Source organism: Capsicum annuum, chromosome 1, assembly GCF_002878395.1.
Source record: "Capsicum annuum cultivar UCD-10X-F1 chromosome 1, UCD10Xv1.1, whole genome shotgun sequence".
Lineage (NCBI taxonomy): Eukaryota > Viridiplantae > Streptophyta > Magnoliopsida > Solanales > Solanaceae > Capsicum > Capsicum annuum.
The window spans coordinates 151,138,731-151,155,845 of record NC_061111.1 but is presented as its reverse complement, the minus strand read 5'-3'; the positions used below and the strand labels follow the sequence as shown (position 1 = coordinate 151,155,845).

Below are 17,115 nucleotides of genomic sequence, written 5' to 3'. Positions count from 1 at the left end.
GTTACAAAGAATTAATGAATTAAATGCTGCATATTTAAGCTTGCAGTATCCTTTGCTTTTTTCATACGGTGAAGATGACTATAGAGAGGACATCTCTATTACTACTGCTGAAGATAAAACATCCCGAGAAAAGGGATATGTTAGCTGCCAAGAATATTTTGCTTACAAGATTTAAGATAAGAAGAATGAAGTTCCTCCAATTCTGTCTTCGAGAAGATTGTTTGAACAATTCTTGGTTTATGGCTATACAATGTTCGAATCTTTTTGATTGAACTATATCCGATTTAATCAAAAACGGTTGAGAGCTCATATGTATAAAGGGTTGAAAAATGCACTTTTGTGAGGAGAAATTGATCCATCTTCTCAAGGAAAAAGGATAATTCTAGGATCAAGCTTCACAGGAGGTGCACGATACATGCTTCAGAATTATCAAGATGCTATGAAAATATGCAAATGGATTGGCTACCCTGATCTCTTCATCACGTTTACTTGCAATCCAAAATGACCAGAGATCTGTAGATTTGTAGAGAGTGGAGGCTTAAACTCTGAGGATCGTCTAAATATTTTATTCAGGGTTTTCAAAATAAAATTAGATTGCTTAATAAAGTATTTGTGAGACAAATGAATTTTTGAAAGAGTAAAAGCAGGTATATCTGATTCCTCACTTATAATTTTTATATACATATATTTTTCATATATTTATATATCTTTAAATATGAATTTCAACTATTTATTCATCCAATAAATTTATTTGATGCAGTGATTTATACAGTTGAATTTCAAAAACGAGGATTGTCTCATGCTCACATTATACTTTTTCTTCATGAGCATAATAAGCATCCCTCTGCTGTGGATATTGATAGAATTATTTCAGTAGAAATACCAGATGAATTGATCGATCCTTACTATTATCAAGCGGTGCAGTTATTCATGATGCATGGGCCGTGTGGTTCTGCTAGGAATTACTCTCCTCGCATGCAGAATAGTAGATGTACAAAGTACTTTTCAAAGAAAACTGTACAGTCAGCCACAATTGATGATAATGGTTATCCTATTTACAGAAGAAGGGAAGATGGTAAAACTATCAAGAAAGATGGTATTAATTTGGACAACAGGTATGGGGTACTGCTTAATCAATTTTTTGTATTTATGTAGAGTGCTCATAAAATATCTATTCCATCAATTTTTGGAATAAGAATTGAAGATACAATATCCACTCAAAGAAGGATTATAATTTATTTATTTTCTTATTGAGTTGGAACAGGTATGTAGTTCCGCACAATCGATTCTTATTGTTAAAGTATGGTGCTCATATTAATATTGATTGGTGCAATCAATCCAAATCTATTAAGTACTTATTTAAGTATGTTAATAAGAGAAATGATCGTGTCACTGTTGTTTTTTCTCAAAGCGCAAATGAGGAAGATTCATCAAATGTTGATAAAATCAATATGTATTATGATTGTCGATACATATCATCCTGTGAAGCTTCTTGGAGAATACTTGAATTTCAAATTCACTATAAGCAATCTCCGGTAGAAAGACTAGTATTTCATCTCAAAGATGAACAAAATGTTATATTCTCTGATGATGATTCAATTGATAATGTTGCCAATAGGTTGAGTGTAAGAGATTCAATGTTCTTAAGTTGGTTTGAGGCAAACAAGAAAATTTTTGAAGCTAGAGAACTAACTTATGCAGAATTTTCGCTCAAGTTTGTATGAAAATAGGATGCAAAGAAATGGAAGAAAAGAGAAACTTCTGCATTTTCTATCTGGAGGATTTTTTTTGTTCCACCTGGAAGTGGTGAGTTATATTATCTTAGATTACTGTTGAATGTTATTAGAGGTGCAACAAGCTATGAGCATCTCAAAAAGATCAACAATTATGGTAACTTGATACTACTTAATTTGACGGCAACACTATAAGAGAAATCACTTTTGAGAGAATATTCTTTTTATGTTTTGGCCTTTTTTAGGTGTTGGAATCTATAATATTTATTTTTTTAATTTCTTTTTGGTTTAGACAATATTTACTTCTTTAATTCCTTTTTTGGTTTAGGGTCTCCTATATATATAAAAAATATATTATTGCACAATCTCATTCATGAACTTTATCACTTTTGTATTTCTAGGTTTTCTTTCTTTACGAATTTTTCTTTTATAGTAGATCTTAATGTTTGTCTTATTACTTTCTGTTATGTTTTCCACCATAAATAAATCATTCATATTCTTTATCAAAATTGCAGATTCTTGAAGTGAATTTGTTCAGAGGTATGTTTTCTAAAATTTTAGACTGATTTTGAAGTTTACAATACTAAATGATGTATCTTTTGATAAACAATTATAAATTGAGAAATTTCTTTGTGAGTTTTGTTTATAGTTTTTCATATACAATTAGTGATTTGAAATTGAATTATTTACAATTTTGGACAGATTATTTAGATAGTCGTATTTTATCTCGAGAAATTGGTTGGTCATTCGAAATTCATGATAATTAGTAATGAGATTGACTTATTTATAATTTTAGATAAATTATTTGGATCATCGCATTTCGTTACGAAAAATTAATAGGTCATTCTGAATGCATAATAATTAGTTATCTTACTAATTAAGGATTTTTTTTATCTATGCCTTGTGGTTAAAAAACTACATGTACTTCTTTCTGAGAATTATTCATGGGATTAGGTTTTTAGGAGATTTGATTTTTATTTATTAAATTATTTGACTTATCATTAAATTTTTTTAATCACTGATTGTAAGTATAAAGAGGCCATCACAATTTTGAGAATTGCTCCTTTTGATTTGAGGTAAACTTGAGAATTTTTTCTCATTTTGATGTAAATTTGTATATATATATATATATTTTTAAATTTATTTATCCATTTTTTTTATTTTGGATTTGATTTAATTTTCTTGCATTTATTATGTATTGTCATTCTTTCTATCTTGGATTCATTTTCCTTTTCTGATAATTTCTATGTTTCTTTTTTAGGTGAATATTTTTTAACAGAAAATTAAACGAAACAAGTATGTTGCCGTCGAATTAAGTAGTATATAAAAATCAAAGATTGGTAACTTGACTTTTATAGTGTTTTTTCTTAATTGATTTCTTTTTCCAAATAGTGAATTATATCAACAATACAAATACAATATTTAATTGATTCGAACCTGAGGATTATCTTAATTTAAATATAGATCATTAGGATGTCAATTGTTATTTTTTTAATAGATCTTATTTGCCTTTTTGTAGTTAGATACTTCAAGTTAATTGAGCACTGGAATGAGGTATGATAGTGGTTATATAGTTTGTTCCATATTTTTCTTAATTTTGAATATCGTGAATTTTTTTCATGTATTTTCATCTAAAGTTTTTTAAAAATTTTGTACTAATTGTGATTTAATCTTATTTTTTTAATTGGATTTTAGAAAAAATATTTAGAACTTTGAAAGCAACAAAAAAAAGTTATTAAATCTTAATTAGCTAGAAAGCACTACAAATGTGTACCTAAAAGAGTAGTACTACTATTTTAAAACTCTATAAGGCATGAAACCTAAAAATTCTCAAAAGAAAGAGTATTGGTTAGCTCAATCAATGATCGGTGTAAAAGAAATTATACAAAGAAATGTCTTCCTGTATACATACATACTCTAGCACGCAAATATCTTATTTCTTTAGCATACAAAAAAAAATATGAATTCAATTGTTTATTTACCTTTTTTTTAGTTCATTTCAATATCTTTTTTTAAAATACTCTATTTCTAAATTTCCATACAGTATATTTAAAACTACAAGATTAAAGTATATTTTAATATATTTCACATGTCTATAATAATTAAAAGAGACATTAGAAAATATATGGTGAATTATCATATTTTTCATATTTTTTGTCTTAAAATTAATAATATAACGTACACACAATAATTTATTTTTTTAATATTCATTTATTATTAATTAACTATATATAGTGCAAAACACACGTACACCTAAACTAGTAATATTAAAACAAAAAGCAAATGATCAAAGTATTTTGTTTTCTGAGAAGGTAACATAAGTCGATCAAACTATAAATATTTTATCATAATAAATAAATACTGCTAATAAATACTACTAGTTTAAATTGTTATTGCAAACTAGTATCCTCTGACGAAGATGTCTTTGGTGGACTATGATGCATCCTCTGACGAAGAAGAAGGCCTTCACCAACAACCCCAAGGAGATAAGCAACTTACCAAAGCGGAGGAACCCCCCACCCTTTTGGATCCATCACCAACAAGAAATGACAATCCCCATCTTCCTCCTCCGCAGCCGCAAAACCAGTAACTTTCTTTCCTTTGCATTCACTTCCATTTTTCTATTTCGGTCTCCACTAGGGTTTTATTCTTTCACATGTTTCCTCCTTTTTTATCCCCCATCCCCACTGTTCTGTGCATCGAAGACAGCACCCTTAACGGCTCATAATGTTTTTCTAGTGTTGTGGGACTTATAATTTGTGGCCTGTTGTTGTTTTGCCTAGTGGGTCAGGATTTTTTCTTCTTGTAGTGTTCTCGAACTTGGATTTTGAGATAGAGTTTGTGGATTTTAGTTGTTTTGCCTAATGAGTCAAGATTCTTTTTTTTTTTTTTTTTTGTAGTGTTCTAGGACTTGGATTCTGGTTTGGTAATAAAAGGGGTGGAAATTGCAGAACCAAAACAAAATAAATAAATAAATAAATAAAAGTTTTCATACATGATGAGCTATGAAAAGGGTTGTTAACTAATAGAACAAGTGTTACTTCAGTGATCTCCGGTAAATTGAAGCAGCTAAATATTGACACTGGTTGGAATAAGAAAGTGTTCTTGCTCAAGCTTATAGTACTTGTGCTTGTTAATTTGTGCTTTTTAGTGCCTACTGAACTACCATAAAGGAAAATATGTTAAGATAGTGAAGCATTTCTTAATTGAATGACTAATAAGGTGAAGGACTGCCAGATTGCCAGGCCAAAGGGGATGAGGACAAGTTGGGATGACAGGGAAGGTTAACAAGAAGGAAGGACAGGGAAAAGAAAATGATTCTGGCCCCTTATTTTATACGAGGCACATTCCCCAAACTACCATCCCTCATCTCCAGATGATAAAACAATCTCCGTATTTCTGCATTTTCTGGAATAAAGCTAGTCCAAGTATTTTCCCACATACCACACAGCTTTCATACAAGGTGGACCAAGTATTGTACAGGGTTTGATAAAATAATAAGCTTGCTGCGATTTGTCTGAAAGTTTGCTTTCAAATTTCTGTGTAAAATGTGCTAAGGCCAACCAGTAGCATGGGTTCGTTTTGTTTTTATTTTCTTGATAAGTTTGTTAGCATGGGATTTGTTAGTTTAACATAGTTTGAAGTTTGAACACCTTCAAGCACTTCAAAGGTAACAGTGAAGTGTAGCTTACTGCGTTAAATAGAATGGCTTTTGTTGGCTGAGAATATCCAAAGCGAATACTATAGACTAGCAGTCCTGTAGTGTGCTATAAATTAACAATTTGATTAGTTTGAAAGGGAAAGTATCTGAAGATCTGACTCATGCAGCTCAACTATAAATATAAATATAAGTATGCCCCTGTTGATGATTAGTCGAAGCATATGATCTTATTTGTTCACATTTTATAGTCTAGTGAAAAGTGAAAACTATGGATGACATGCATTTAGAGGAGGAACTTTTAGTCAGAGAATGGTGAATTGCAAATTTATACCATGACAATGCTTCAGCTTGCAAATTTATCCTGCTGCAAATGCTTCAATTATATTTCATTGCATATGCAGGAGGACTACTTCGTCATTAAATAAAGAAGCATTACACTTTTCTAGTTTATCGGAGTCCTCCGAACTGAAACTCCCTGATGCATCACTTCTATTTGATTCACCCACGATGCCAGGCCATCTTGGACACAATACTGACCATTCTTCCCGAGTTGCAGCAGCCATGGCTGAAAATGCAACACGGAAGCGGGATATAAATGTATCAGTGTCCACTTATCCACACAGTAAGATTCCTAAAGGAAATTTGCCTCATATGAAGAATGTCCCTGAAACAGGAGGTGGTCTTCTGCTCCCACCTCAACTTAGCGGAAGGTCAGTTATTTGCTGAAATTTCGAGTTTTGTTGCATGCTCTGTATTAATTTCGTCTATTTATGCAAATCTTATCGTGCATCACTATCTGTTTTGTTGTTTGTTCTTATTATGTTTTGCCAAATCCTCTTGAAGTTGAATTTCCATTTCTCTTATTGAGTTGTTTGTGTATAATGTCCAATAAGGAAAGTGCTTTCCCTCATATGTAACAAAGTTACTGGGCCGACTTCTATTTATCGCATTTCAACCATGTCAATAATGGACATTCAACTTGTTTAATGCTTGAGTTAATTATCAAAAGAAAAATAATATAATAACAATTATAATCTGAATTCTGAGGCTCTATGTCTTTCACATTCCTTCAAGTGACCCCCCCCCCCATTTTTTCCCTTTTGTGTAATTATAAAAGAAAAAAGGTAACTTTGTCTTCTGTCCTTAATATATTTCTATAATTATTATCCTTATTTGTCAACACATTCAGGTTTTATGCTCGTAATTGATGAGACATTACTAGCTACTTCGTTTGATTAGCCTCACAAATAGTTTATTTTGTTATTGTTGCATAAATTCAGTGCATCTTAGCTAGAATTAGGAGAACATCCTAAAGTCTTTGTATTTGGTAAGAAGGGAAAATACTGGTCCGTCATTGCAACAACAATCTAATGTAGGCTCACATAGGGGATTCTATTTTCTGCAATTGCCTTGTTGTGCATATTTTAAAGAACGACTGTGAATGCCACAGAAACAGGAACAAGTTGTGTGCTTTGGGATTACACTTTCCATCAGGATAGTTGGCTTGCATATTTGGTGTAAGCAAGTAATGAAATTGCATTATGTACATGCTTCATTATGGTTTTTGAGGAATTCTTGCAGCATAAACAATTTCAGGTCATAAACTTCTTCTAAAGTGTAATTTAATCAAATGTTGCATGTGGTTTTTACTTTCCTGTCATCAACTGGAAGAAATAGCAAAGAAATGCAGAAGGATATGGGAGAGGGGGGAAGAGAAAGTGTAGCTGTCCAATAGGTGCAGTCATGGGGAATTTTTTTCCTCTGCTACAACTAGAGAGTAATGAAACAGAAGAAGAGTAGCAGCATATCTGCAAGGCAATTAAAGTGAAAATCGGACCCTATGGTAGGAAAATGTATTTCAGAAGCTGGCAAAATTAGCAAATGAGAGAAGTGCAAACAGAAAAAAAGCAGAAGGAGAAAGATGAAATTATGGTAGAGGGCCCATTAAATTACTGCTCCTACATGGTTAAGGTTGGCCAGAAAAGGATGAATTATGGTAGATGATCCTTAAATTACTCTCCTTCGTGGTTATAGACTAGAGTAACCCTTAGATTCAACATTATTGTACCTCACTTGAGCCCAAAACCTAAAAAAGTCATACAGCTGTTTCCATGGTCAAAGTGGCACATATTGGGGGTCAATTAAACATAGGAATTGGTGAATTATAGGGGGTTTATGGTAGGCAACAGTGGCGTAACCATATGTATTTATGGAGCGTTAATTGACACTTTTGCTGAAAAATTACATTGTGTAGATAGGTAATTTTTCTTTTTATGTATGTATACTATGTGTTGAATCCCCTTGATTTTTTTCGTACATTTACTTTTTCATATTTTGACACTCCTTGGTAAAAGTTCTAGCTGGGCTGCTGGTAGGCAATGTCTGACAAAAGGTTTGAGCTTGAAAAGAGCATAGCAAGATGAAAATCAAGGGTTGAACAGTGACGGAATTAATCAAAATGAATAGCGGAGAGAAATGGAAATTTTAGGAATGAGATATCGTAATTTTCATTGAGCATCATGTCTTAAGTTGGATTTGCATCACAACGTCTAAAGAAATTATCGTATAGCTGACCTAACCGATAGTCTTTCTAATGCCAAAAGCTGTATAAATCGTTTGTGGATTATATGATGTAATCGTTCTTTAATAGAAGATTCTTTAACCAACTAGGGAGCCATATTTTTATTATCTGCTAGTAACTGACGTTTTTAATTATGGTGGCTAATAGATGCTTTAATTACTTGTGCAGGAGCAACATTGTTACAGAAGACATCAGCAAGCTATTTCGGAAGAAGACCTCATCTTAGTTGCACAAAGTGACAGAAATTTCTGTTGACCCAACCGTAGTTTTATTTCAGTAGATTCTAGTAGACATTAACAGAATTATTGTAAGATATTTGGTTGTATTGACTGGGATGGCTATCTATCAGCATTTCTGGTTGAGTTTGAAGTGATGGACTTCTTTTTGTACAGAATGTCTGCAACCATATTTTTCTTATTAGCGTGTTGATTGATTCTCGTAATGTGTACTTGCAAGACATCATCTGAGTGTGAAGCATTATATTGAATTGAATAACCTAGTTTACAGCTGCATTTAACCTTGGTTCTCCTAGGAATTGTTTGTATGCACTCTTTGAGAGGCTGCCTAAAGTTGTGTACAGGTGAATCATTCTATTTTTTGCTCAGTTTCGTTAGCCTTTGGCTGCCGGATCCACTGGTGTCCAAGCAAGATGTCGAAGGGGGAGGAAGAGCTAAGTTAATAAACACCGATAAGGCTGTGAGACAAATCGACTCCTGCTTTGTTCTATATCTCAACACTACTCTTTGATTCCTGTTTCAAGACCCCATTATATAACCTTCAGAACATTGGCGGTGTAAGTTGTAACTTGTAATAGTAGCATGAGCCATAATAGTTGGTGCATAAATAAGCTTTGTGGTTATACCGAACCCGACAGACAACTGTGCCCAACGACAAGCACGAAAGCCAGTTGTGCCATGACAAGCCAAGCAATAGACACCACTTAAGTGTCACGATCCGAACCGAGGCCCTGACCGTTACGGACATCCCGAACCATGAAGGCCCGAGTGTCCTTTTCTATCTGGTAATCATACACAACGTTCATACAATGTAAAGAAATGCGGAATATTAACATACGGAAACATGGTCAATCTCTTAGTTCAATTGAACAATTTCAAAAGGAATTCTTAACATTTAAAACACACAATACCAGTCTGCGAAATTCTAACAATACAAGAACTAACATACGTAATAAAACTGGGACAAGGTCTCCAGTCGGACCGTGAATCAAAGTAAAATAACAATAACTCATAACTAGGCCTTCCAAAATAAGGGAGACTCACCAATTGCAACTTCTGACCAAACAACTCTACTGCTTAACGGGATCTCGGGACTGTGCCTCAGATTATGAAATATAGGGGGTCAATACAGATGTATTGGTACGCGGAACAATCCAAAAACAAAATATATGAATACTTATAAAACATAGGTGAGAGTATTTCATAAATCACATGTTATCTTAAAACAGTTGAAAACACATGGGCACAATCTGAGTCTTTCAAAACACATTCTACAAATCACAACTCTACTCTTTGTCTTACTTCTGAGCTAGATGGTACACCCTACAACTCTGCTATTCCACGGGCTATATGGAATCCGCCCTTGACTCGGCGGCCAAGCCCCCAACCCAAGTTTGCCGCAAGAGTTGGAGAATCTGCTTATCTACTATGCCACAGGGCCGTCTCCAGCGTAAAAATTTCCCTTTCGGGTAATATAAATCCGTGTCGGCAAATCATGGTTTCGGGCAATGAGTCATCTGACTCGTGCCTTTTTCGGGTAACCATCTAATTCTCTTAAGCCCAATTTTAGATTCTTTAAAACACATCTTCTTCATCCTAAAATTATTTCTTTATTAAAATCTTTGGGCACATTAAAATAGGGTATCGTCATACCCAGACTTGCAAGTCATGTCACAACATCTCTAGTGCCCTTATCTTATTTCAAAAGATGTTTATTGACCACCCAAAAGTTCTACTATTTGAACAAAAGTTCATATTTCAAAACAGTTGAAAAAAATCAAACCATTCTCAATACTTATTCTGCGGTGGTCAACCTTTTCAATCACTTTTAAGCCAATCTAAATAGGAATCATGATCATCATAAAACAAGTAAATCACTCTTCCATTATCTCATGAAGACAGTTCAATGTATACATAACAGGCTCAAACATTTAATAATTTGCATAACCCATTCTCAACGTATGAAATCAATACAATTTCATAGCAAAAGAGGGAATTACATATCCCATGCTCTCATTTAAGTTCACAATCTAAGCATCACCATAGTCACACGAAAACAATTCAAGTTTAGGGCTTCATACCATAATTTTCACAACACTTCATCATAATGTAATAATTTCAACACAAGTTTATCAATGGTCTTGAAACAATTTCGTATATACATATATATATATATATATATATATATATATATATATATATATATATATATATATATATATATATCCTTTAAAACAAATTTGAAAACCGAAAATCAATGCCCATGGGGTTTAGCATAGTCCCACGTACCTTATATTGATTAGTTTGAAGATAGGAAACCTAATCTTGAAACCTTTCTTGAGAATCTTGAATTGAAAGGCTTGAATTCTTGATCTATAGGGAGGAGCTAGGGTTATGTTTTTGAGAGGATTTGAGATGTTTAATTGATGAAATAGGGGAAAAATATTGCCCCTTGAGGATTATCAGGCGTGGACTGGGAGTTATAAGGTAAGAAAAGACTAAAAAGCTCTTAAAACCGCGGAACCAACTGCTGTAAACTAGGGGTGGACTGGAGCGTGCGTTGCACGCTAATCGCGCGACCTCACTACCTCCCTCACTAAAATGGCTATAACTTTTCACTCGGGTATCGGATTAAGGCGAAATTGGTACCGTTGGAAAGCCGACTCAATTATATACAATTTGGTGGGTCTTGAGCTTCAAAATTCTACTTGTATCAAAAGTTATACACGTTCAAAGTAGATCCTTGTAAAAGCGAATTCAAAGATTTAGCCAAATCAAAGGTTCTTAGCTCAATTTGCTCTAAGTGATTCCTATGAATATTTTTCGCCTCAAAAACATTTCAAACACGAAGATATAGATCATGACACTTGTTCTTACTTAGAAATAATTTCTATTAGAGCTTACACATGTAGAAACAACAATTCGATTTCAAATTTGAAAATGGGGGGAGTTACATTAAGGTTGTCTAGTATGTCTTCAGTCCATAATTAAGAAAATGTAATCAATGCAATTTGTCCATTTGACATCATCCCTAGCTCCTAGAATGACAATGTTATGTTAACTGACTAGCTGACTAGACCAATCAGTAGATTCATAATTTGGGTTTTGGGGTATAATGGTATATATTAGCTCGGCAAATCTCCAACTTCTGCACCAAATTTGGATGTGTCAAATTATGTACTCCCTCCGTTTAATTTCATGTTAACCTATTTGACTAGACATAATGATCACGAAAGAAAGATCATTGAAATTAAATCTTACTTTTGAATATACCATTAGTCCACATGACATTGTGACTTTCAGATTTATAGTCTTAAACATGTCTATGTCATGATGCTAATAATAAAATCATACCGTCAATAATCAATAATGTAAAAGGAGAAGTTCAAAGTTAGTCCTTTTCAAATATCAAATTTATAAAAAGATAAAATATAAAAAATAATTTGGCATAATATGGAACATAATGGAATAGGAAAGCTAGGGTAAAAAGTAGAAGGGAAATTTAGTTAAAAATACCCCTCTACTTTGATAATTTGGTTAAATTTGTCCCTCGTTATATTATTGGCCAAATACTAAGTTGCGGAAACTTTTCATTTTCGATGTCGCAACCGTGTCATATTCTCTAAAAATATACTAGTTTTGGCGAATTCGATACGCACCCGTTGATTTTTTAGAGAGTCTGTGCAACATAGGCCAAATATATCCTTAATGTTATACTATAGGGCTAAATATACCCCTCTCATTAGCAAGATTATCAAAAATATCCCTCTTTTTAACACTTTTCTATCATGGCAAAATGAGAGCCATGTGGATGAGAGTTTAAGGTTAGTGAAATGTTAAAAAATTTGCTACCGCCATAAATATTTTACTACTAGTGATAGTGATTAGACTTTTTTTTGGATGCAAAATATTCACATATTTTGTTTGTTTTAAAAAATAATAAATAAATAATTAAGTAATAAAATTTGAAGCAAAAAATATAAAATGAAGAAGGAAAAATCAAATGCTGAGGTAACATGCAACCTGACATTCACCTCATTCAAATATACGTCACGTGACTTACATTTTATTATGATAAAAAAATATTAAAAAGAAAAGTATTTTTAATAACTTTACCAATGACAAAAGTTGATTTAGTTCGATAATATAACAAGAAAGTATATTGGATTCAATAGTATAATGCAGTACCAACTTAGTCAATTTATCAAAGAGTTTAAGTTATATTCATTGTTAGTGCACAAAATATACTACACTAGCAGTAAAAATTTTTTTTTTCCAAAGTAAAAATCTTCGTGACTCTTCTTCTTCACCTTGATCTAGGCATCTTGCTCCATCTCCTGCCCCACCCCCCACATAAAAGAAGAAAAGGGATCTTTCTCCTCGCACTTGACACACTAGAAAGAACAGATCAGTCGAAATTCTTTGATAAACACTCCCATTATGGATGCTCCAAACCTTGTCAACATACACGTAAAGCTCTTAGCCTTCGATTTTCTCACTCTCAAACCAATCCCCCTCGATCCCACTTCCTTTTCTCGCAAGGGCAAGCGCCTCTCCCGTGCAGAAACAGTAGGTATTGTAGTAACCAGAGACTTCAAACCCAGCAGATTCCTCAAATTCGACATCGACGATGGCACCGGTTGCATCCCTTGTATCCTATGGCTTAACCAAGAAACTTCGCCCCACTTCTCCCGTCGTTGCCCATCAGATGTTCGATTAATTTCCCAAATGGCCGCTGATTTTTCGGCCCAAGTTCAGCTTGGTGTTATTGCTCGTGTTCGTGGCAAGATTACTAGTTACAGAGGGAGCATTCAGATTACTGTTTCCGATGTTGTTATAGAGAGGGATCCTAATTCTCAGATTCTGCATTGGCTACATTGTTTAAGGTTGGCTCGCAATTGTTATGACAAAGTTGTTGTTCCTCCTACAGCCTGAGTGACTGATCCTTTTGATAGTCAATAATCAACTAAACTACTAAAATTTTCGTTCCTTGTATTTTCTTGAACATTAACTGTTGTGTAAATTGTTCAGAATATTAGAAACATTCTCCATGAAGTTAAGTTGCATTGGACATAAACTTTACTTATCCATATTATATGCCCATAAGAGACAGATGTTCACTTATGAATTGAATGGCAAGAAAAAATCTATGGTATTTAATTTACTGATCTCGTCTAATTTTTTAATAATCATTGATGAAAAATGATACGATCCGAACCGAGGCCGTGGCCGCAACGAGCATCCCGAGCTATGAAAGCACGAGATCCCTCTCTAACTGACAATCATACACATAATTCATATATTATCAAAATGCGGAAAAGAAACCGGAAACATGGTCATCTTATCATTTCATTTAAACAATACAGACATAAGTTCATAAAGACCCAAAACCATCTAACATAAGTCTGCGAAATTTCTACTAAACTGAAAATAGCATATGTTCTGAAACCAGGACAAGGCCCCCAGTCGAACCATGAGCTAAAACCAAATGAAACATCACATGAACAAGGCCTTCCGAAATAAGGAAGGCTTACCAACTTCAAACTTCTGACACTGATCTATTGCTTAGCGGGACTCCGGATCTGAGCCTCAAATCTTGAAATATAGGGGATCAATACAAAATGTATTGGTACTCAGAATAATAAAAAAATTACTTTTATACAACATAGGTGAGAGCATTTCATAAAACATGTCGACATAAAACATTTGAAACCATATGGGCATAACTTGATGAGCTTCAAAACATTTCTTTCAATTATGGTACAATTCGCTTTTGCATTACTGAGTTAGATGGTACACCCTACAAGTTCATACTTCCACGAGCTATATGAAATCCGCCCTTGACTTGGCGGCCAAGCCCCTAATCCAGGTTTACCGTCAGGATTGAAGTGTCAGTAAGGGGTACACGCAAGATCACAAAGCAGGGTGTCAAAATCCCCAATCAAATCAACATATCTTGGTAGGGAACAAGATAAAAAAGTAGGGCTCCTAACCATAGTCCCAATTCGAGAGGACATGAAACAAGGTACACAAGATCACAAAGCATGACACCATAATCTTGTGTCGGCAAATCACAGTTTCAGCATAGAGTCTTTCAACTCGTGCTTTCTTCGGATAATCATCTAACCCTCTTTAAGCCCAGTTAATCTTATAAGAAAACATGCATCATATTTACAAACCATTCTTCTCTTATTCTATTAAGGGTAATTCACAACGGGGTATCGTTATACCCCGACTTGCAAGTCATTCGTATTGTATCTTTCCATAACCCTTCTCATTCAAACCCCTTTATATGACCATCAAGAAAATTCCATTCATTCAACACATGTATAATTGTTATCGAAAACTTTAATACTCAATAAATTATCATTATTTATAAACTAGCCCCAACATTTGTTAAACACAATTCTTATTGATAAAAAAGAGGGCTCTTAATCATGCTCTCAACAATTTACAATTCATGTCATACAAAGTTTATAAATATCATTATGGGATAAAAAGAGGTTCACAATACACATTCAAAATCATCCTTCTAGTTCAAATCACATATACACGAAATTATAAACCAAAGATATGAAAAGAAACCCTATGATCATCAAATACTTTCATCAAATTGTTTTTCTCCGTGCATGCTTTTAAAATGAATTTATCAAAATTCATAACATATACGTGTGTATATATATATGTTTAAGACTTGTAGAAATTATAAAACCTATGCCCATATAGTTTAGGATAGCCCCATGTACCTTTTTGATGAAAAAGAATTTGAATTAGCTTGAAATCTAGCCTTGAAAGTATAAGCCTTGGAGCCTTGGAAGAAACCCTAATTTTTTTCTTGTTCTTGAGAGTGGAGTGGGTTATGAGATGTTTAAAACTGCTTAGGTGTCACGACCCGATTTCTCAAGTCGTGATGGTGCCGACCTTATCCCCTAGTAGGCAAGCCAAGTCATAGCCTGGAATAATAGGTAACAAATTAATAGGCAGAAATCAGAAAATATCGTGTATAATGATAGCAATAGTAATAAAAAGTAACAACAAAAAGTAAACATTTCTCATTTACTAAAACGAGGGAAGGAAAATGACCAAATACACAAAAGAATCCCTCCCAAGACCTTGTAAGATCGGTACTAGAGTCACTACTAAAATATACCCAAAGTACTAGACAGAATCCCAAAATATACCCAATATACACAAGTAGTATTGAGTACAAAAGACTAAACCAGAGTAGATAGAGAAGGATCATCCTCGGACGACAATAAACTCAACCTGCTCCGAATCAGTATTGGAAGGTAGGAATCACATCAATATCAACTGCTACTACTCGGATCTGCATCAGGAAAAAGATGCAGAAGTGTAGTATGAGTACCAAAGCAATGGGTAATCAGTAGGCATCATCGACCGACTGAGCTCAATTTAGAAACGGTATAACTACAATGCAAGGATGGAATCTAAGTCAACAGTAAAAAGAGACAGAAAGGTAAACAACTGCCAAGCTACGCCAATGAGATAAAGGAATAAATGTAAGCGATCAGAAAATAAATAATAAAGTAATTACAGACAAATAAAACATAACCTAATTGGGCCCCCATAAGCCCGTTAGGCACACTGAAGAAGACAATTAACCCAACCGTACCCCCATAAGTCGGTGGGACACACAAGTAGCAATTAAATAAAATAAACGTAAATAATTTGTAACTGAGCCAATCTCAAGAAATCATGATAGACATTGAGATGTGCACCGGACTTGAACCGACACCAACAGATAGTAAGGAGAAGCCAGATACCGGACTCAAATCGGTAGTCATGAATAATAAAAAGAGGACACGTGCCGGATTCGAACCGGACATAGTGGGTAATAATAATAGGCCACATATATAATATAAATCAGAACTTATAATCAGATGCCAGACTTGAACTGTAGCTCAAAGGAACCACAATCATAATCAGATGCCGGACTCGAATCAGAACTCATAGTAACCATAATAATCAAATGCCGAACTCGAACCAAAACTCATAGTAACCATATCCAACTGTAATATTAAAATCCATACCATACTATAACAATGTCAACGTGGTACAAAAGTTCACAATCAATAACAAAAATAAAGTATATGCTGAACCTGAACAGAACCTAAAATATGTCGAATTACCGTATACATATCTTAATTCTAAAGGGGCAAATTCATGATTTTTCAATTTAACTCCACGTCCTAAAGTGATAGATGCTATATTATATTGAAAGACAAATTATCAAAATCTACTAGAACGGGGTCTTAATTCGGATAAATAAGACATGTTATATATATATATATATATATATATATATATATCAAATAATACACAACTACAAACACTTATCCAAAGGTAGTATAATAGTTCACAATTTCAGTATATAAGCTCAATCTAAAAGTAGGGTAAGCCTAGCCTACCTGGACGCCAAAGCTAAAATATTTTTCTGCGAAGCCTCCAAATAATGATGGATAAACGAATGCGGATAATTATTTTTCTTTCCTAAACTTTTCTTCAACAAATGATTATGAACATATATATATATGGGTGAGTGCCATGCTTACAACATTGTTTAAATTTAATGTATAATGTATCAACCAAAGAAAACCATTAACACGAATAAGTATATAAATATATATATACACGGCATGAATACATTCTGCCACACAAGGTTACATATGCCACTTATTAAGACATCTTTAATCATCTATGTGGCTTTCCAATAATTATAAGCATGCATGATTCTTCCACCTAAGGGTACACATACTCCCTAACTTAATCAAATGACATACTAAGCTTTAAAACAGATCCTCCACTTCCACGTGGAAATGGTGTTGGAGATTTTCCATACAATCTTATCCTATTATGTATATATTCAGGTATTACATAGGTTCA

General features: G+C 33.6%; 2 protein-coding genes and 1 long non-coding RNA gene across 3 annotated transcripts; 2 read left to right on the top strand and 1 right to left on the bottom strand.

The window, feature by feature from the left end:
* The first annotated feature begins 4,025 nt into the window (after nt 1-4,025).
* On the top strand, nt 4,026-8,364 carry LOC107854915. Its single transcript, XM_016699911.2, has 3 exons — nt 4,026-4,319; nt 5,796-6,104; nt 8,144-8,364. Exons 1-3 carry the CDS (start codon nt 4,153-4,155, stop codon nt 8,199-8,201), a joined length of 534 nt encoding a protein of 177 aa, XP_016555397.2. The 5' UTR covers nt 4,026-4,152; the 3' UTR covers nt 8,202-8,364.
* A 4,046-nt stretch (nt 8,365-12,410) lies between these two features.
* On the top strand, nt 12,411-13,271 carry LOC107854903 (CST complex subunit STN1). Its single transcript, XM_016699900.2, has one exon. It carries the CDS (start codon nt 12,652-12,654, stop codon nt 13,144-13,146), a length of 495 nt encoding a protein of 164 aa, XP_016555386.1. The 5' UTR covers nt 12,411-12,651; the 3' UTR covers nt 13,147-13,271.
* A 1,567-nt stretch (nt 13,272-14,838) lies between these two features.
* Nucleotides 14,839-16,802, bottom strand: LOC107854905. Its single transcript, XR_001670135.2, has 3 exons — nt 16,641-16,802; nt 15,478-15,538; nt 14,839-15,164 (listed from the first exon to the last, which is right to left on the bottom strand). It is a non-coding gene; the product is annotated as an uncharacterized LOC107854905 (long non-coding RNA).
* Nucleotides 16,803-17,115: the final 313 nt, after the last annotated feature.